Raw genomic sequence first — 20942 nt, 5'->3', positions numbered from 1 at the left:
TTTAACAGCATTTTTTTTAACTTTAGTCACTTAAAGTTTGTTAGGTTTGATGGTATTTGTTGTCCTTCAGTATGGAAGTTGGTGAAATAACACTGAATGACACCACCATCCTCCATATGGACATCTTCCAAGCGTTAGTCAGCATGTTTATGTCTGCCTCATTTGTGTTTGTTTTTAATATTCTCTAGGTGTGAGCCAGCATCCGTTTAAGTCAGTGGTTAATCTCAGATTGACTTTAGAGGGAGCAGAATTAGACATTCATTAAAAATAACAATGTTTTATTTTGTTTGGGTGATTGTCTTTTAGGTGTGAATGAAATATGTTTTGAAACTGAGGAAAGCTGTGTGCTTCTCTATACAAGCATGGAATTTAGCTTCTATATATTTTTAAACATGTCATCACAAGATGGAGTTGCAGCTGTCATGTTCTCCTTTTTTGCTCTGTTATGTTCTTCTCATCTGGTTAAAAATAGCCCAAGAGGAATCAGTCTTGACTGAGCACTTCCTCTTTCAAGCTGCAGATTTTTTTAATGTATTAAATCATTTACAAGAACATGCAAATTAGCAACAGTGTTTTCTGCAGCAGTACAATGAGCTGTATACAGTGATTCTGTGTTTTGCAGTTGTTGACCCACTGTATCTTTCCTATGTCAGTTGGGTCAAGCAGATTTACTGGGAAGTTGTGAAAGTTGATAGTATATGAAACTATATAATTTGAACACTAAGATTAACGTACACATTTTCTCCCTATCTAATGTGTTTTTGTATTTATAGAGTTCTGTCAGGGTTTAATTCTGCTACTGTTTGTTTCTGAGGTACAGGCTACTGTATCTGCGGAAACCACAGTCTAGGTCTGATGCTTTAATTTGTAAGAGAGAGGCGCTTGATTCCACAACCACAGAATCCTCACTTTGTTTCAGAATCAAAAGCCAGATCCAGATTTTGTGCTTGGCTTCTGTCTACAATGAGTTGAATTAGGCAAAAATACTGAATTTCTGTACTCAGTTTCATTTTTAGAGGGTTTGAAATTTGGCTACAGCCTGGGCTTTCTGGCTGGATCCAAGTTATCACCAAAGGCTAGTGCAACACACTGATATAAGCCTTAATGCCAGAGTGTCCTCGGGAGTCAGTTGCTTACCAGCTAAGATGTTAGAGCACAGATAAGAATCACTTGAATTGCTGGGAGCAAAATAGCATTATGCTTCTGATTATTCGTTCTGCAAGACTTAATCTAGAGAACACACTTCTTTTTTCTAACTCAGGTTGTACCAAGAAGCTGTAGAGACTGCCAAGGCTGAATTACACTGTACAGCCATTTGTTCCAGAGAAGTGCTGAGGTTCAGAGGCCTCATCCTGAATACCCAGTAAATCATCCAAGCATAAAAATGTTCCCAGGCTTAGTTTTAACAGCAGAAGTTTGCTGATAGTCACATCAGGTATGTTTTGGCATCAGCATCTACTTCATCCTTGGTTGGCTTCTTTGAGAGCCAGCTAATGGTCAGTGGATTGTAGAGGCCACCAGAACATGGACACAGGAATGGCTTCAAGGGCTCTGTCATGTCTACAGCATTCCTGACAGCAAGAGCTGCTCTGGAGTCAAATTATGACAGGTTGGATTTTAATTTGGAGGAGGAAGATTAACGGGATGGTGAAGGTGTACCACCCAGATTCTGTGTCAGTGCAGTCTCACAAGCTTTCTTGACTAAACTGCAATTTATGTTCTTGCGAAGAGTGCTCTTGCATCCAATGAGTACTGGTCCAGTGTCCCTGATGTGATACTGATGCCTCCTCGTTACTCCTCTCCCAGGATCCGCAGTGTAGTTCTGGGCTGAGAGAGTGAATTGCATTTCTGTTGCACGTTGTCAGCATCTGTAAATGCACATAACTTAAAAGATGGTGGCACCAGTGAGAAAACCTGTTTTGCAAAGATCCTATTTTATTAAGTCAGCAGGTCAGCTAGTAAAATACATTAAATTATGAAACTTTGCGTATCTGGTAATACAGTCAGACCCCAACCCACAAAGTTCACACTAGCAGAACTCCTCATTACAGTTCTGTCTCGTGCTCATTAGCTGGGGCCCAACGTTTTTAAGTTACAATAGCTGCTACTTAGTTTTGCACTCACTGCTGTATTTGTCTATAAGTATAGCTGATCACGGGCTTGTAAAATGGAAAGTGATCGGCTTTCTTTTTACAGTAGAGATCAGGAGAAACTGAGATGTTAAGAACATCAGAAAGATTGAAAATGCCAGTGGAAAGTATTCTGAATTCAATGCATTTAGTATTTCACACTATCGAAAGGTGAAAGGAAGAAATCAGTCGAGTGGGCATTGTGGAATCCTACTCATGGCAGGTTGGAGACCAACCCAGTGATAAGTGTTAAAGGTCAAAGTATTGCAATCTAATCAGTACAGCATGATCCACAGGCTTTTTATCACAAGCACATTTAGTGTTTTATTCTTGCAGGAGGGCTTTGAAAGGGCAGGGGAAGGAGTGAACTGAAGAGTTTGTGATCTGTTGACTTTGCAGACCTTTATGTAATTACTAGGCGTATCTAACCATGCTGAACTGCTGCTTTGAACAACTTTGGGAAAGAGAACCTCTTTAAATGATTTAATTATCAGTACTTCAATGTAAATTAAATAAAATCAGTCTTTCATTTGCTGTCATTGGGTGTCAACATAATAGTTTAATGTCAGACCTTAAAGGAAAGTGTTACCAAGTTCATATACTGCTGCTTTTCCCAGAATCACCTATTATGCTAAGAGTACATGAAACATTTAGTAATAATATCCTAGGTCCTATGTTTTGAAATTAAAATAAGTGAAAATGTGAACAAAACTGAAATGCTGGGCTTGGATTAAGCATTACTGAGTTTTATACTGGGAAGAATATGTAACTAAATATCCTTTCCGGAAAGGGTTTGCTTGTTGTGTCACGTAAGTATATCGTAATGATGCTACTAATCACTATTTTCAAAAGTACAGAAGTGACACAGATCTTGATGGCAAGGGGGGATTGTTTTGGCTTTATTCTTATGCCAAGAACTTCCTTCTGGTCATTTTTCCTTCTCAGCTTCTAAAGGAAAATAGTGGTAACGTGGCAGAAACCTCTCACTGTTGCCAAAGATCTTCAGCTAGATCCTAGGATTTTTTTGTACTGAAAGATTTCTATTTGGCAGTGTCATTCATTTCATAAACTTTACTATGCACAAACAAGAGAGAGAAATGTGTATTCAGGAAATTACTTTTAAACATACTTAGATATATGAAACTTGTCTGGAAGGCAAGGTGAGGAAACCAGTGAGCAAAGAGCACTCAAGGAACAACTGACCTGGAATAGCAGGGTGAGATCCTGAGAATCTGACCTGGAGTGAATCAAAAATCCCAGTCCGTGTTGGAGTTTGAGGAACTGCAGCCTCAAAACGCTGGGAACCATAATTTTAGAGTGAGTTGTCTTGCTAAGAGCATTGGCTGGCCAAAATGCTTGGCACCAGAGAGAGCCCCGTGTCGCTGCCTCCCAGGTGGATGTGGGCTGTGGTTTGGTGTGACAGAACCTCTGTTCCTGGTAGAGGTTCATCTTCCTTTACTGCAGCTCCCCAGGGGCAATACCGGTCTGGCTCATTAGGATTCATCCGAGAGATAGCCTGGTCAAAGAGCAAGATTTTGTAAAACATGAAAGTGGGGAGAAGACTGCCTTGGTAGGAGGAAAGGGTTTTTTACTTTTTTTGCTTCAAATTTAGCCTTGTTTAATGAAGGGAAGGTATTAAAGGCTTCTGTTCCGTTTGTTGTGTACAGGGATTTTATGCATGCAGCTCCTCTGAAGCTAGCCAGGACTATGGCCACGTTTCCTCTGCATTGGCAACACCATTTCTTTTCTCAGTGGACTCTCACCTCCAGTTTGGTTAAAGCATTTCTGCTGTTTCCAAAGAGTAATCCTCAGTCTCTTTCCTTCTGCTGTACAGTGCCTGAAGAACAGCTGCACAACATCGATGAGTATGATCTCAATGTCGTTCGCCTCTGCTTCCAAGCTTTCCTCCCCGATGAACATGGCAATTACACATTAGCTCTTCCTCCTTTGATTTCCAACCCGATCTACGACAACAGTAAGTACCAACTCAGTCAAATGCTTTTTTTTTTTTTTTCTCCTTCTTTGTTTGAGATGAAAAGTGCCAAGTTGGTTTCTGAGCTCTTTTTTAGCCCTCTGGGCCACGTCTGTGGCTTGGGACAGTGTGCCAGATGCATGCCTTCCACATGGTAACGCAGTTAGTATATACTCACAAGATCATTCAGGAGTGAAATTTCAGCTGTACCTGCTCATTTGATGCTTTCTTAGCCCTTGTTTTCATATCACAGTAATGACTGCAAGGAAAGGCCGGCCACTGACGTGCTGAACAATTAAAATAGTAGTGAGATGGATGGCTGCCATAAGACTGATCTGTTTTCCAAGGATGTCATCTCAAACCTTCTCGTATCAGTGAGGAGTCTTGCCTCTGACTTGAGAGGGCTTTGAAACGGGGCTCTTGGGAGATATTTAGCCTGTTGGGAAACTGGCTTAAAGCTTCTGTGTATCCCTTTTGTATCCCATTCCGTCCATATTTTCAGTGCGTAGGTAGATAACAAGGGAGGGTGTATTTGATTAGACTCTGGGAGGGTGCAGAGAGATGTGAAATAACCTTTCTTTAGCGTTGTTTTCCACATTCCAAAAAATTGGACTTCCATATGCCTTTGACAAATCATTTCAGCTGAGGATTTTAACCCTCAACATGTACAGTAGTTTTGAGCTGGACTTCTGTCCTGGGAAAGAATGTTGTCCATATTAATATATATTTCAAATATTTATTGCTGAGGCTTTATAAGCAATTTTACTATTCTTGGGAACTAGTCTGTAGTCCTGCTTGTCTTTGCAGAGTAGCCTTTAATCATTGAAAACTTTTTGGCAGTAATTCTTATTTCAGCAGTGCCAAAGTATTTCCATGCTAAATATTTAAGGTCAAGGGACATTATTTTAGCAGAAGCTGCTGAATGAGAACTGCATTTTATGCAGTTGATGTCTAGAACTTGTGTTGATGTTTGCACAACCATTATGAAAATGTTTAATCTGAACTCAGGTGTGTTTGATATTTTTGAAGCCTACTCTAGCATTACCTGGAAGCTGAAATTGTGCACATTGTGTTATTTAGAACACTTGTAGTAATGTAATTAAGGTTGAGATAAAATTGATGCAGAAGATCTGCAGCTACGTTTCAGATGCCATTTAGAAATATGCCAAATCATGATTACTAGTCCACGTTGATTGACGTCAGTCTTTTTGCTAAGCTGCTGAAATGACAGATAGCTATGTGTGGTGGGGGAAGCTTGGTTTTTTTATCGTGGGTGTATGTGGGCAGCTTCTGATATACTATAGGTATCTAAAATCCTCCATATAACGTAGCAGCAGTGTAAATAAAACAGTGCATAACTGCAACCACAAATCATAAAAATTATGCTGCTCTTGCTTGGAACAGCAGTTTCAGATCTGAATTTCTTTAAAAAATGTTAACGTTTTTAAACTAGCTCTTTAGTACAGAAATGGGTAAGGTCAGGCTATAATTTTAGATAAAAGATAAAATTGGATGGTGCATGGTACGTAAAGTTTCTGTTGCCAATGAGTTTGGGAAACCTCTGTTTTTATTCTTGAAGCTCTGGTGGTGGACCTGTTCAGATCAGGAGCAAAAAAATATTCAGAGCTTCTCTGAAAATCAGCTTGCACATTTTAAATCTAGTATTTGCTTTGCTTTCTAATACTTTTTAAGTCTGCATCTAATTTGGATGGAAGAGATGCATAAATGTATTATGGAATTTAAGAATAATGTGAACATAATATGGAAGCAATCACTTTAGCAGAGACTGAACAGTTCATAAAATTCAGCATTACAGGCAGCTTCTGTTTTCAGTTGCTTATAATGTTAACTGGTTTTGAACAGAAATTTCCCAGGTCGGGTATCTTACCAAGCTGAAAACTCTTGGGAAGAGCCAGATAAAGCCGCTTACCATTTCTGAGAAATGTGGTTAAGAAGAAACATGTTCTGCCCATGATGAGTGTGACATGATTTGGGGTGAAAAGCTTGACCTTCTAGGGATTTGTTGCCAGGGGCTTGCTTTTTGGTGCCCCTGGGGTAACTTGGGAGGTTTCTAAAGCCTCAAAATATGTTGCCTCTCGTGTCTGCGGCTGAGTTAGTCCAGAGGACGGGTGCCGCGTCGCTCCCGCCTTGCGGGGGAACCCCGTCCCCCGGCCTCAGCGCGTTCTGCAGCCTGGGGGGCGCAGGGGCTCTCCGCTGGCACGGGAGAGCGGAAGGTGGGGGGCAGAGGAGGCCGACGCGTCCTCCCTCTCCGCTGCTCTGGCACTGCCACCACAAAAAAAAAAGGGCAGGGGAGGGTTGGACTCTCACCAAGTCACCTGTCTGGAGTTCAGGGGTGTGAGGGCTGCGGGAGGGGAATCAGAGGTACATGGCAAGACCTGGAGAAGGGACACGGTGAAGAGCCAGCAGAGAAAGAGGAAAGTACAAAAGTAGAGAGAGCGAAATACAGAAACAAGGAGTGAGGAATAGGAATGGGCAGGAGTCGAAGTGACAGGGAGGAGGAGGTATGCAGGAGGGGAGAGGTGGGAAGCGGTGCCGGGCAGGGCAGGGGCAGAGGCCACAGAGCCCGTCTCCCTCTGAGGCTGCAGCCGCGCTCGGCGTTCCTGCCCAGCGCCAGGGCTGCGGCAGAGAGTGGTGCCACCAGCCGCATCCACCTCTGCTGGAATTCTTCTTTCTTTCCTTTTTCTTCCCTTCTAAACCCCTTAAAAAAAAAAGAAAAAAACCCAACAGACTTGACAAGCCTAGGATACCATCCCCAAAACCTGTTAAGTGGACACTGGCTGCCATTTGGGCATGCAGAAGTGAGAGAGAGGTAAAATTAAGCTTCTCCTTGCAATTCTTAATTTATTCTTCCTGTGAAAAACGCACAATGACACTGTCAATCATATGATCCTGTACTGTTTCTAGGTTTGGGGTTTTTTTCCCCTCCCTTTAAAGTTTCTGATTCATACAGCAAGTGAAGTCATGTAGTAAATGAGGCACACGCATCTCTAAATAATAATAGCTGCAGATAGTAACTACATAGCTGGGTCTGGCCTGAGGTTACCAGGAGCTCTGTGATAAACCTAGTCTGTATTATGCTACAGCATAGCTTTACAGGACACTGACAGATCAGGTGTGAATGGACTCAGACTGGGAGCCCAAAATTAAATGGATTTTTGGGGGGGTGATACCTTGAGCTTTGATCTTTGTATTTCAGTTCTATGCGTAGAACAGGGAGTTGGTGGTGGTGAGGCCTCACATTGCTGTGGTGGTAGGAGGATCGGTTTCTTGGGTTGTAAAGGAGTGCTAGCCCAGTCTGCCCAGGCATTTTAATACATTTGGAGTTCTGGGTCTTAAAGTAATGTAGCTAGAACACTATGGAAAAGTGTAGTGTAGTTTGGATTGGAGGGATGGAAGAGGATGCAGCAAATAAGGAATGTAGTCACACACAGTAGCAGAAAAATGAGCATCAGTCACCTTCTATTTTGAGTGAAGACAGGGTTTTTGGAAAACTCTGTATATGTTCATATACGTAAAAACGTCAACATAACGTATAGGAACAGGGGGTGAACTCAGTATTCTAGGAGGAGTTCTTCCATTCTGGCTTTTTTTTTTTTTTTTTTTTTTTTTTTAAACTTCTGAACCCCTAGGTTGTGACTTCAGTACCATTTAAATGAATTGTAATGTAGCCCACAAAGCTATTAGTGGCCTGTTCTTTACAAGTATTTCCATTTTGGAGAGACATGTTTACTATTTATGGAAGACAATGACTTGTAATAGTTTCCTACCAGTATCTATTCTGCAGGAAAGCTATTGTTGCTGAACTGGGCCAGACACAATAGTGCTTGCACGTATCCAGCGTTAAGAAGTCCCTCGCAGTGGTCAGGTTGTTTAGTCACAGTGTGTGAACTTCAGCACTGTTTTTTTATTGCAACATACAGGGCTGTCAAAGGTCTTGCACAGGGCAGTTCTCCATCCAGAACTATGTCATGAGTGCTGTCCAGTGATGTTGCACTTCTAGTTAAAGTTTGAAGTTGAATTTCAAGCGTTTCTGAGCAGAATCTGACACCCCGACTAACGGCCTAAAAGTTAGGCTCCTAGACCTGTTCTTAAATACCTAAATAAGGTGTTGGTATTGCAGGTCACTCAGCTGTAGGCCTGTGCGAATAAAAGTATGTTCTGGGACTCCCTGTGTGCAGGTCAAGCTCCCAGTTATTAAAATACAAGTCTCTGTCATTTAACTATCACTTGAATATAGTAAAGCCTAGAAATCTCAGGCCAGGGTTAGGCTCTCACGGTTGGTGTCATATAGTCACTGAGATGGATGATTTCCCCAGCCTATTTAGGTAACAGAGGAGAGGTCTGATGGCCTCATAGGTCTGTGAATAAAACTTCAACCAGATACTCAGAGAGGGGAATGCTTGACCTGCTAGCCCAACCTTTTCCAAAGAAGCATGGCTGCAACAGGTAATCAATCAGTCACTCAAAAAACTTTTGAATTCTACAGCTTGACGTGCAGCAGTGCCAAGCACAATAACATCATCTGGTGAAGTGTTTTGGGAAGACTGCTCTAGAACACCTAGGGAGTAAGCGGCACAGACCAGCTGCATTCGTACCTTGTGTTTTGAGATGAGCAGACAAGAGCTATAAAATAGCCCTGCTAGTTGCTGATTCCAGATTTGCATGGAAAATCAAACCATGCTTCTACATTTCCTATGTATTGGGGCACAATAATCACCAGACAGGCAGAGACCCCTCTGTGAACCATGAGTGCTCATCTGCAGTGCCATGGGTGGTTTTATAAAACTCACCTACTTGGCATGAAGTGGAGCAACTCTTTTAGTGTGGATTTCAGGGCCAGACCTATGAAGGTGCATCACATTCCTCCAGCTGTTACCTTCCCTTCATCTCTCTTCATTCCCTGCACCTCTTCTTCAACAGCAACAAAGTTACAGCAATTCTCAGTCATCACATTTGTCTGTTCATTTCCAGGAGCTCCCAACACAGCAGAATTGAGAATTTGTCGTGTGAATAAGAACTGTGGAAGTGTAAAAGGAGGAGATGAAATATTTCTACTGTGTGACAAGGTTCAAAAAGGTAATCTTGACTAGGTCTTTTTTCTTCCTTCCAAATGGCTGACACACTTTCTAGCTTGGGAACTTAAACCCTTCACCACACTCCTACATAAGTGTTCTGGTTTTAGCAAGGCAAAAGAGCTTTTAGATTCAAGAGTTCCCAGCACCTCTAAAAGATACTAAAGATACTGTGCAGCTTTAAAGTCAAGTCATTTACTTTGCTCCTTTCTTTGTTTCCCTTCCCCTCTTCTCTGCTGCAAGCTTTTAGTTTTCTTCTTTAGCTTAACAAGCATCTTTTTTTTCTAATGGACTAGATGATATAGAAGTCAGATTTGTCTTGGACAACTGGGAGGCGAAAGGTTCCTTCTCACAGGCTGATGTTCATCGTCAAGTTGCCATTGTGTTCAGAACACCACCATTCCTCAAAGACATCGCTGAACCTGTTACAGTAAAGATGCAGTTGCGAAGACCTTCAGACCAGGAAGTCAGTGAGCCAATGGATTTCAGATATCTACCAGATGAAAAGGGTACAGTTCCAATTAGTTTAATTTCTTAAAATTCATTATCTCTACAGAACTCTTGCTGATAATAAACTGTAACTTAATCATAGGTAAAAATTGTACAACACTACTTCTACAGAGTAGGTTTGGGGGTTGTTTTTTTTGTTTTTTTTGTTTTTTTAACAGTCAGTCTAGTCTCTCTTTCAATGAAAATATTAAGAATAATGGTTAATAACATTGTCTTGGTTTGTTAGACTGTAGTCGTATGTCTGAAATACAGTTTTTAAAATATATTTTATTACAATTAGGGCTACTAGTATAAGTTGTAGAAAGTTCCTTCACAAATTATATTGAAGAGAATCTTAATTAACAGTTTTTCCTTCCACTCTTTCTCTGCAGATCCATACGGTAACAAAGCGAAAAGGCAAAGATCAACGTTGGCTTGGCAAAAGCTCATACAGGGCTGTGGTAAGGAAAATATTTGGCTTTTTCTTGTTTCAGTGAACTTACAACTAGATAGAATTATTTTATTTAAAAACACAAATTTGGAGTAGATTCATGATTTCTTCCATTACAGGATCAAATGCATCGGAGAGGCCCAAAATAGCTCCATTCCCATCTGTCACTCCTGAAGGGAAGCTGATTAAGAAAGGTAGGTTTTTGCTTGCATATGCCAATCTGACAGTGGTTCAAAACAGTGTCTAATTGGTATGGGGAGAGGCTGGAGCTTTTTCAGGGATCACTTAAGTTTTCAAGGCAGCATCAGTGCCTCCTTCGTCCTCCTCCAAATTCTTCTCAAAGCCTCAGCAATGCTGCAAGTTTCTCTTTCTGCAGGAGAAGGCTACGGTCTCCTTGTCTTTACGTATTGCTAGCTGGCAGCCTTAGATGAAAGGAAGGTGTGGCAGCACGATGGGGCAGGAGAGCCACCCCATGACCTTACCCTAGATGATAAGCAAGCATTGATCAGCTTTTTCTGACATGGGGCAGAAAGAGTGCATGGGAAGGCCAAAGATAATTTAAAGCTGAGGTTATTTGCACAAACTCTAAAGCACACATCTTGTTAGAAGTGTTGGAGTTGATGGAATTAGCTTTCTAAGCAAATCATTTAGGCCCTTGGGTAACTTTACCATTTTCTCTGTGTTCAGATACGTTGTCCTTTAAATGTAACGCTCAGTTCCTGGCTCTCCCTCCTCTTTGCTTGAAGTTCTAAAATTCTCTCCAGGTTTTCTTTCCATAAGATACTGGTACTTTCAACTATGCAAACTAAAGCCATCGGTTTTTTTATACATAGGCTGCTATCTTCAGTATTTGTCATTAAGAGGGATGAGGTAGATAGCTGTCTTGCTGCTGTCCAAAACTCTAGGTCCTACCCTGGAGAGCATTTAAGCAAGTACTTAAGTGCAAATATACTTATAGTCTTAAGATAGCACCATTCTTGTTTTGCTGGGTCAAAAAATGCTTGAAGCCTTGAGCCTTTTCATTAGCTGTGCCTTCTACCATTTGTAAGTTTAAAAATGTATGTAATAGCATAAAAACATGGTAACGTCTTTCCTTTTCGTAGAACCAAACATGTTTTCATCTGCACTGATGATGCCAGGGCCAGGAACTCTGGCCAACACTAGTCAAATTTACTCTGCCTGCAATCAGATGCCACATCAGCCTGCGCAGGTGGGGCCAGGGAAGCAAGACACGCTCTCCTCGTGCTGGCAGCCTCTGTACACCCCCTCTTCAGCAGGCAGCCTGGTCAATGCACACCCACAGAGCAGCTTTGCAGCAGAGGTGCCTCACGCCAGCGCTCAGGGCAGCAGCGCTCTCCCAGCTTTCCATGAAAACCCTCTGAACTGGGCTGATGAGAAGGATCCAAGTTTCTACAGGAGTTTCGGCAACACAAATGGCATAGGAGCAGTGGCCGTGTCGCCTGCAGACATGCAGAATGTTTCTAGTAGCAGCCTTGTGCACCAGGCTCATCCCGCCAGTGTCACCACAGCGAGCATCGTCAGCATGGAGACCGATGACATGAACTGCACCAGTATAAACTTTGAAAAGTATAACCAAGTGCTACATGCAAGCAATCAGAGGCAGCAGCTCCATCAGGTGCCACCAGCTTGTACACCTGTAGCAGCCCCTGGCAGCACACCTTTTAATTCACAGTCTAATTTAGCTGATCCAGCAGCTTACAGTTTTATAGACCAAGAAGTTTTGAGTGAATCAAGACTATCCACCAACCCTATCCAGAATCATCAAAATAGCATTGCAGATAACCAGTACTATGACACAGATGGTGTCCACGGTGACGAGCTCTATCCATCTTTCCAATTTGATAGCATATTACCAAGCTATAACCATTGAGCCAGCGATGTCAGGCTGGAAGTGGGTACCTAGAGCTTTTCAAATGGCTAGCTGTGTGAAGAAGAGTAACTTATCCTTCTGGATTGCCTGCTTTCTCTCTCAGAATGTTATTATGCAAGTTTCATGATATAACTTAAGGCTATATATTATAGCCCTAAGATTGGTGCCCATTAAGAACAGAGGTGGGACTAGGGTTTAGAGTTTTGTACCTTAAAAGTACCTCATACACATTTTTACACTGTTGGAAAAAGGGATTTTTAACACTTAAAGCTTCCTTACTTTTGGGGAGCTCATTTGTAAAAGCTGGTATCTATCTTCAGAAGGGTCAAGTTTCAAATAATTCACAGAGTTAAAATTGTTTGGAAAGAAACCATTTTTTGCTATGGAAATTAACTATAAATTTTGATACAACAGAAGTTAGGAAAAAAAATACACATGGGCACTCTTGCTCAGTCTTGCTTAACAATATTAAAGTTTTACTCAACTTACTTACTTGAAAGGTTTAGGTTTCTTAACCTCTTTTATATGAAATAGTGTTCTCCTAAAACAAGATTATGCATTGATTTTTTTTCACATCTTCATCACATTCCATTTGCTTTGAAGGCAAATTTGCTCTAAAAAATTTTTAATGACTATGTCATTGTTAGATGTATTTTAAAAGACCGGAAGGTTTGTTTGAGTTTTTAAATAGTCCAGCTCTGTTGTAAATGAATCACTGCACAAAACAATGAACAGAAAATAAGGACTTTTCTGCACTTCATCCAAAGTGCACTATTTTAAATGACAAAACCCTGTTGCTTTAGGAATGGAGCATGCTGTTATTTCTCTGGAAGTTTTTTTTTTTTGTGTGGCTGTGATATATATTTTATTTTGAATAGCAGAAATATATTGGGCCAAGGCATCTACCTATTCTTTCCTCAGGTATCCTGGCAGTTTCCTGCTATGCAAGTGACTGCTTAAGAGAGGGTCAGATCCTGCCCTCCCCTCCCTCCCCAACCCCTTCACAAGAAAGCTTTGGGGCAAACCCAGAAGCGCAATCTCCGTGCATCCTACTCCAGATACACCGTATTAACAATTTAAGGCCATTTCAGTCGGTACTAATTAAAAGCACCCCTCTACGCTCTGGATCAGAAATTAGAACCTCCTTCCCTTTGCTTCCCAATCTTCATTCTTAGCCTGAGACATGAGATGTTTCATGACAACTCATAAGATGTTACTGGCTAGGTAAGACACTTTACTCCGCATATAGGGCTTTGCTGTTTTAATATATTATAACTATTTTTAAGAAGCAACACATCAACAAATACATGAGTACATTTCTTAAGTTACACAGCTGTTTCCTATGGCAGATAAGGCTTAAGAAACTAATTGTTACTGTTTGGCAACATAAAACTGCACCATGAAAGAAAGCAATAACTATTTCCCTTGCACACTTGACTCTATAAACAAACAAAAACAACCCACAATCCCGAATCAGAAGAGGCAGTTGAGATGTATAGTGGTATACAGGGCAGAAAAGAGCTCCAAGAAACCTTAGTGGTTTATGGGAGAGCAGTGACTCCTTACTGCAGTAATTCACTGCAGGATTCAAAGCAATAATGTACTGCAGCAGTAATGCATTATACCAGTTACACAAGTGACAGACTACACCCCTTAGATGATGTGTATAAATGAAGCTTGGAAAACTGTTCCCCATAATTCCAGATGATACACAACGGAATGAACTGACTTTATATTTTAAAGTAGTTTTTCCTCACTTCTTCAAAACACATACTTTTTCAGGAGCTCCTAATCAGTCTTAAGCAATACAAAGACCAAAGAAATACAAAGAACAGCAGAAAGCTTAAAATGTGTTGTTTATTCAGTTCTTTTTTTGAAGTTCTCAATTTTATTAAATGTAAACATTTTACTCATTTTATAGAAAGCTCTTTATAGTATGATTTGTTTTTGTTGTATAATTAAATATTTTCAATGTTCTGTTTTCCTTTGTAAACAAGTTGGTTTGGTAATTAAAAAACTGGTCATCATAAATACTCAGCTTCTGCAAGCTCCTCAAATTTAAAATGACATCCCACACCTCAGAAAAGCCACAGAAATCAGAGACGCTGGTTTTGGTTTGTTTATCCTGGGGCTTTCTTGGGTATTTTATTCTGCACGCAATTACTGCTGATCACAACGCAACCTAGAACACTGTGAACAGAAGGATTCAGTTTCACTCATCAGGTTTGTTTCTGATGTGGCAGGATAAAATTGCCTTTGGTAAGTCAGAGGAGCACAGTGCAGATGCAGTCATGCTCATCTAGAGATGCTCCACTGGCGCAGCTCACAGCCACCATCTTCCTTGGCAAACTGCTTTCTCCTAAATCTCCAAGTTCAGCTAAACTGATGCAAAAAATGTAGGGGGAGGATTTTAAGTGACCAATTGTTTGGAGAAATATTTATTTCGAGTGCTTGGAGTATGAAGAAGAATGATACTAAGAAACACTGCTCTGACCTTATTTTTCAGCATTTTCACATAATGTGCTAGAAGATGTCTACCTCTTTCATACAGTCTCCTCAAGAACAAGATTAAATCTTGCTCTTGTTAGTCTCACAAAACATCCTATTTAATTCACTGTGTATTTACAAGTAGGTATTTTACTTTAAAAACAAGATGAGGGCCAAAGTATAACATTAGTACTGCTGCTGCAATACTCATTACAGATTATGACAGTTCAAAGTATTTATCTTTCTTTATTAAAACTGCAGACTTTAAACAAAGTATGAAAATTGGAGATGTAATCTATTTTCAGTTTTCACATGATTACTGAACAATAAATGAGCATCTAAACAGCTGTACAGGCAGGCATTTGCACCATCAGCTTTTTTTTTTCCTCATTTGGATGCTTCAAATTTAATCACAGAAAATATGTGATTTAGACATTTTTGATGGCACTCTCCACATTGCATGAAGATCAGATTAGACTCTGCACACTTAGACTAATCGTTATAGCTTCATTTATCTGCACGCTGATTCTTAACTTGGTCTTCACTGTCACCATGACCCCCATACAGCATATTAAAGAACAAGCTGAAGATAAGAGCTCCTAGAGTGTCTTTGCATTATGATAGAAGGAGCGGTCCTTTCTGCTCCTGCCTTCTTAGCTCTGTTTCACTTTGGGGACAGCTCTTCTAATGTTTGTCATGTCCATACTGCTGTCTGGCTTATATTTTTTCCCCTGTAGTTTATGGAATTTATAAATCATATTCTAGCTCACTCTGAGTTTCTTTCAAGAAATCCCATAGATATGAGACTGAAATTCTCTTTTGTTTGTTTTCTGTATTCAGTTTCTTAAGTTTTCCATCATTCACAACACTTCCTTTCTAGGTGTTTGTAGCTACTTATACAGATTATTATCTGAGGCAGCTACTGCTGGAATCTCTTGCTCATAAGAGCTTTACGATTAAAAACAAAAAATGTTGCTGTCTGCTAATGTTCCTATTATTTATTTTTGCGTTAGAAAAACAGGAGCTTCTGAACTATAGCCATACTTAGGTACATCACAATGGACCAGACAAACAATGCGAGACGAGTTTTGAGAGCCCATCAATCATAGGCAGCGTGTGTAATATTTTTCCAGATCGGTTTTTAGGAGCTCCTTTAAAATCTATGTATTAATGTCTTTTTGAGCCTTCAGCTAAAGTTGTGCAGCTGTTCTATTATGAAGCCCCAGCACCACTAAATTGAAAGTAATGCATCTCACTGATCCTTCCCATCCCAAAATAGTGGTTTGTCTTGGAAAGTATTACCTTTATTACCTTTACTATTTCTGAACTGTTCATTAAGAAGAGCCCTTAAATTCCAAACCTTAATTTCTCTTTTCTGGACTCTTTTCTGTACTTCAGGTGAGCAGAAGCATCTTCCTAATGCATTTGCACACTAGCCATTAACAATGGATTGTATTTTGTTACCTTATCTTTATTCCTGCTTTTATCAACTACAATAGCTATGTTTTAATTCCTTATTCAGCTTTGCAACAGGATACAGGCATAAAAGTGGCTTTTCCTGAAGACATAAGTGGGGGGCCTGGCCAATAAGCAGGCCATAGGCCAATCTTGCATCCTTGCGATCCTGCTAGATTAATGAGTTAGATTCATGCTCCTCCGTGTGATAGCTATGCAGGTAGACATGCCCTGAGCAGGAAGAAGATGGTCCACTTTCACCTCATCAGCTAATATCTCGGGCACTCAGCACAGTTCCTTCCTTCCTGAGGCAATTGGCACTTTCCCCTTGCAGCGCTCCAGAGCCAGCCTATAACCGGCGTGTTCTAAAGGGCTCGGGGCCGCAGCTTTTGCACTCTCCCTTGGAGACTGCCCTGCGTTGTATAAAACATTTAAAATATTCACAGGAGCAAGGAAAGAAACTCAGGTCTTCCCTATTGCAGGCAAGTTCTCTAGGCAAAGTTCAACTAGTCCAGGCATCCATCCAAACCTTAGGTACTAGCAAAGATTTTTTTATCCTACAACCATGCTACAAACCAAAGCTTTTTACCTCTGTCTTCATCGCTCAATACCAGTATTTTACATTACATTTTATGTTTACTTGTACTTTTGGGTTCTCTGTATCCCTATTCTCTGGATTTCCATCATGTACCATTGCCAGGAATACCCAATCTTTTTATATATGGTGACTCAACAGTGGGGAAATCCTATGCATGAAGAGGACTGTAATCAAACCAGACAGCCATTAGACTACAGGTCCGAAGTACCTCAACTGTAGTTCCTAGGAAGTATCACTAATATTTTTAAATGAGAAAACAACCTCTGTTTTCAGTGCAAAGTTTTCATCTGAAAACTGTTTTTCTCTCTTACTTTGGGAGACAAATCTGCACATCTCTAAAACAGACATTGACTAAACAGCCGTCAGCACGCAGCAGAATGTCGCCTCGTTTCAGTAACTATCCCCCTGTTTTCAGAGTCTGCCCGACTTCTGGGAGTTGGATCTCTAATAGTCACGTATGAACAGTGCTCAGAAAAGGTTAGGACTGGGCTTCAGACAATTCGGTGGCACCTTTACCCAGACAAGAAAGCTGCAGCATCCAATATAAAAATACTTTAAAAAATCTGGTCTGAGGGAAGGTCACTTTAAACGTTTTCAAGCAGTATTGCAGAAAGCATATTTGATGTGCCTTGCTCAGTACCTTGTTTGCATGTTACACCATTTGCGTTTCTCTCAAATAATTGTTTTTAAAAGACTTACTATCAGTATACTAGCTTACCAATTTTTTTTTTATGAAAGATAGAAACTAAAATAAGGCTAGAGATTAAACGAACAAACACTACCTGTTCCAGAGTGTTGAAAGTCAATTCAAAGTAACAGCATCTTTTGGCAGATCAACATGATCCAAATGTTCAACAAAAAGACTTTGCAATGAACAAGCAAGCTGTAATACTGTACAATGTTCAATCAGTAACCAGCTGCTGACAGAGGAGCTGCTTTTCCTCGTCCCAACTTGAAGAGCTAATTATCCAGGGTTGGAGGCCAGTCAACATCAACAGACTAGAAGAGGGGGGAAAAAAGGCAAAATCAGCAGACTTGATATTCTAGGTATACAAAGAGACTTGTTGTTAGAACTCCATGCCTGTCAGCTATAGGTTAACAGTGGAGAGCAGAGTAAATAAAAGACAATGATGAGAGATGTAGCACAAGACAAGGAGACAGTGGCATGAAAGAGCCACCTTGTTCCAGTGGCTCCATAGGTCTGGAGCGAGTTCTCTGGGAGCCGGGTGTTCTTCCTGAAGCAGAATCAAAACTACTTGTACTACTACTTCCCAGAGTCAATTATGTTGGGCTGCATTTGCAAAGTGTCCAAAACCATTATTTAGAAACGTGAAGTGTCTGCAACCTCTACCAGGAAATCCTACAGATGGGCTGTGACGATGTGAAAACAAACAACTTGCTGATTGATGCAGCAGAAATACCCAGATACTGGGCAGTGTGGGCAACGCTTGAGTAGAATGCCATCACCTGTCCCCAAATCTGCCTCCTGAGCAAGTACAACTCTATTAAAAGAAAAAGCTGGCAAGCATTATGCACGAGAATTATGTAGGCGAGATAATTAAACAGTCATCCTGACTGTGGGCCAAAACACACAGAATGTGCTCACCACATTTTTTCAGAAGCAAATGTAGTAATTACTAGAACTTGGATTATATCTTCCTCCCCTAGCCTCACTGCTGCCACATCCCAATTCCCTTTAGACAAACCTGTTGCGCTCACCCTCTTCCAAAAGCAGCACACCCTACACTAGTGACGTATCACCATTTGTCAAAGCAGGATCACAACACAGTACATTAAACACTTTGGCTTCAAGACTGCCTAAATTAATCATACCTACTCCTTGCTTAATCTACAACTTCATCAAAGCATTAGGCTCTTAGGCTAAGCTAAAATGCATTGTTAGCAAGACTGATAATTATTTTCAAGTCCCTAGATATCTTTCACAGTTATGTCCAATAATTGTAGTGACACCTATCCATGTGAGAGCAACGCTTATCAGCTGCAGCCGAGTCAGCTGCTCAAATTTTCAGAGGTAACACAAGTTCCCTCCACAACTGCAAGTCTACCTGCCACAGAAAATGTAATGCAGAGGCAGTTTTACAGAAATATATGAGAACAAGCATGCTGACACTGCCTACTTCAGAAGGAAAATCATGTTTTAAATAAACCTTGCCCAACCATTAGGTTAAGTAATAAATCCAAATCGCTACATTCTTTTAAACAATGAATTTTGTAGTTAAAAGTTAGCATCCACCCCATCTAATTCCAGGAAGAGAACAGACATATTTTCTTGCTGTGTTTGAACTGGTGTTGAAAGAGGAAGTCAAATGTCTCTCTCCTGTTTTTCATCCAACTCCTTTTTAAAATACCAACAGAAAGAAATGATGTATGTATATATGTATCTAATATGTAACATGAAAAGAAAAGAACTACCTATTGCTAAGCTCCTATGCCAATGCGTGCTAATAATGAGAAGTGGCATCTTCTAAAATGTTTAACTTCCCAGCTCATCTTTTACCTCCAGATGCAGAATAATTTTGTATTAAGCACCCCAAAACTCACGGCATGTCCTCCCATCCCTCCCCTGACATGAATTCAGCAGAAGCAGTCCGATACATCATGAAAGCATGTGAGCATGGTACAACCCATTATCTTTGCATTAACATCAACTTTTGTATCAACTGTGGTAAGGAATGGATAGTTAGGACAGTTGATTTGGATAGAGCAATTCTACTGAAAGCATCTCACAAATACACCTACATTACTGATTTCCAGGAAAGATAAAAAACAAGCAACTTACTTCTACATCCAACTCCAGAATGTCAGCAGTTCGGTTCAGTAATGAGCCAATATTTGGCTTTGTTCTTCCAAAATCTCCATGCACAAATTCTTTAATGTAGCTAGAAATACTGGTTAAGGAAAGGTGCATTCTACTGCAAAGCACTCTGAAGGGGGGGCGGGGCGGGGGGCAATGGTTAAAAAAAGACTTTATAAGACTTCCTAATTCTTGACTTCTGACTCTAATGCCAAGAACCGCATTACCATCCTGTATTTTCTGTCCACCCCAAAGTGGATGGTGATTTTACGACAAAACTGTTAACTTGTAAGTAGCAACAATCTACAGCATGCATTGCAGTATGTTGAATAATGTGGAAAAGTTTGCTTTCTAAGGTGAAAAGTTTTAAATTAAAAAAAGAGCTTAAATGTATCTTTAACTAGTACATTTTTGTACTTATCATATACTTTAAAACTATTACACTGGTCATCAAAAAATAACACAGGCCGGTAAGATTTTTAAATGAAAGCCTGAACACGAAATTTTGACATAAGAGCAAACATTATACAGCAACATATGAGCTGCTGAAGAGCAGGGATTTAGAAACACTGGAGTGACAAAAGCAGAAAACTTCCCACTGCCTGAATTACTGTAGTCAACAAACTGTTTTGTACATGTATTGTGTAACAGGGTCTAAGGATACGTTCCTGCTTGAGTTTTCAGATGCAGGCGAAAATGATGCTCATCTATGTACTCAGATTTCATGGTGTGAATGATCCGATGCCTTACAGCTAGAGGCCTTCTGTGAAGAACCCGGAGAGGTGTTTTCTGGTCAAGTTTTAATTCCTATTAGAAGAAGCAACAAAACAAATGAAGAAGGAACTGTGCAACATACTGCACAGACTGGAAAAAAGATCTATACATACTGTTAATCAGTTATATCTTTTTAATACTGTATTATGGTGGTTCAAATCTTCCCAAGGACTTTTTTTTCCTGTTTATCAAAGGAAAAAAGGACAACCATCTCAAAGGGTAAATGAGAAGGCCTCATATGAACACAAGCTAATAGAATCACAAATACAGACGAATAACCTTGAAATCTCCATAGTCTTTTGCTGGAATAACTCCAGGATTTAAAAGCTCAGTAAGAGCCTCAGGGCAATTAAAAAAAAAAAAAAACCCACCCACAAAATGCTTTGTGTAAACTACAGCCAAACCTCTAGAAAGAAAAGTGTGAGAAAAGAACTGAAATGAGGTAAGATCTTATGATTAAAAAGCTCATTCCCCACCCCGTCCCCTTCCCCAAATAAGACGTATTAGTTTGAAAGGCATCCTTTAAGGCAGGGGGCGGGCATGCTAAAAAAACTGCTTCACATCTGTTGTTTTCCTGAATTGTAATGGTTCGAGCCCTTTGTTTCCTTACTTGAGAATTATTTCATGGCCAAGACCCATCGTGCAACACAATGAAACCTGAACACATCCCTCTGTCAGTGGAGTCTCTCTCTGACCAACATTTGGAGAAGTTCTCATTAACAAAATATACTTCTTACATCGAGCACTTGGCGAGGCCTCCTCTTTGTGTTATTTTCCATAGACACTAC

General features: G+C 40.4%; 2 protein-coding genes across 2 annotated transcripts in view; one reads left to right on the top strand and one right to left on the bottom strand.

Moving 5' to 3' along the window:
• Positions 1 to 14643, top strand: part of REL (REL proto-oncogene, NF-kB subunit) — a 37987-nt gene extending 23344 nt beyond the window's left edge. Inside the window, exons 5-10 of the mRNA XM_067292729.1 lie at positions 3964 to 4104; positions 9094 to 9198; positions 9491 to 9703; positions 10076 to 10144; positions 10254 to 10328; positions 11238 to 14643. Of these exons, the coding sequence (XP_067148830.1) occupies positions 3964 to 4104; positions 9094 to 9198; positions 9491 to 9703; positions 10076 to 10144; positions 10254 to 10328; positions 11238 to 12025 (1391 nt within the window). The 3' untranslated portion in view covers positions 12026 to 14643. The remainder of the gene's footprint in view (positions 1 to 3963; positions 4105 to 9093; positions 9199 to 9490; positions 9704 to 10075; positions 10145 to 10253; positions 10329 to 11237) is intronic.
• A 95-nt stretch (positions 14644 to 14738) lies between these two features.
• Positions 14739 to 20942, bottom strand: part of LOC106494997 (pseudouridine synthase 10) — a 37413-nt gene continuing 31209 nt past the window's right edge. The window contains exons 16-18 of the mRNA XM_067292731.1: positions 20045 to 20187; positions 19366 to 19465; positions 14739 to 17564 (exon numbers count right to left, since the gene is read on the bottom strand). Coding sequence (XP_067148832.1) covers positions 17526 to 17564; positions 19366 to 19465; positions 20045 to 20187 — 282 coding nt within the window. The 3' untranslated portion in view covers positions 14739 to 17525. The remainder of the gene's footprint in view (positions 17565 to 19365; positions 19466 to 20044; positions 20188 to 20942) is intronic.

This window comes from Apteryx mantelli, chromosome 3 (assembly GCF_036417845.1).
Source record: "Apteryx mantelli isolate bAptMan1 chromosome 3, bAptMan1.hap1, whole genome shotgun sequence".
Classification (NCBI taxonomy): domain Eukaryota; kingdom Metazoa; phylum Chordata; class Aves; order Apterygiformes; family Apterygidae; genus Apteryx; species Apteryx mantelli.
This window is presented reverse-complemented; position numbering and strand designations above follow the sequence as displayed.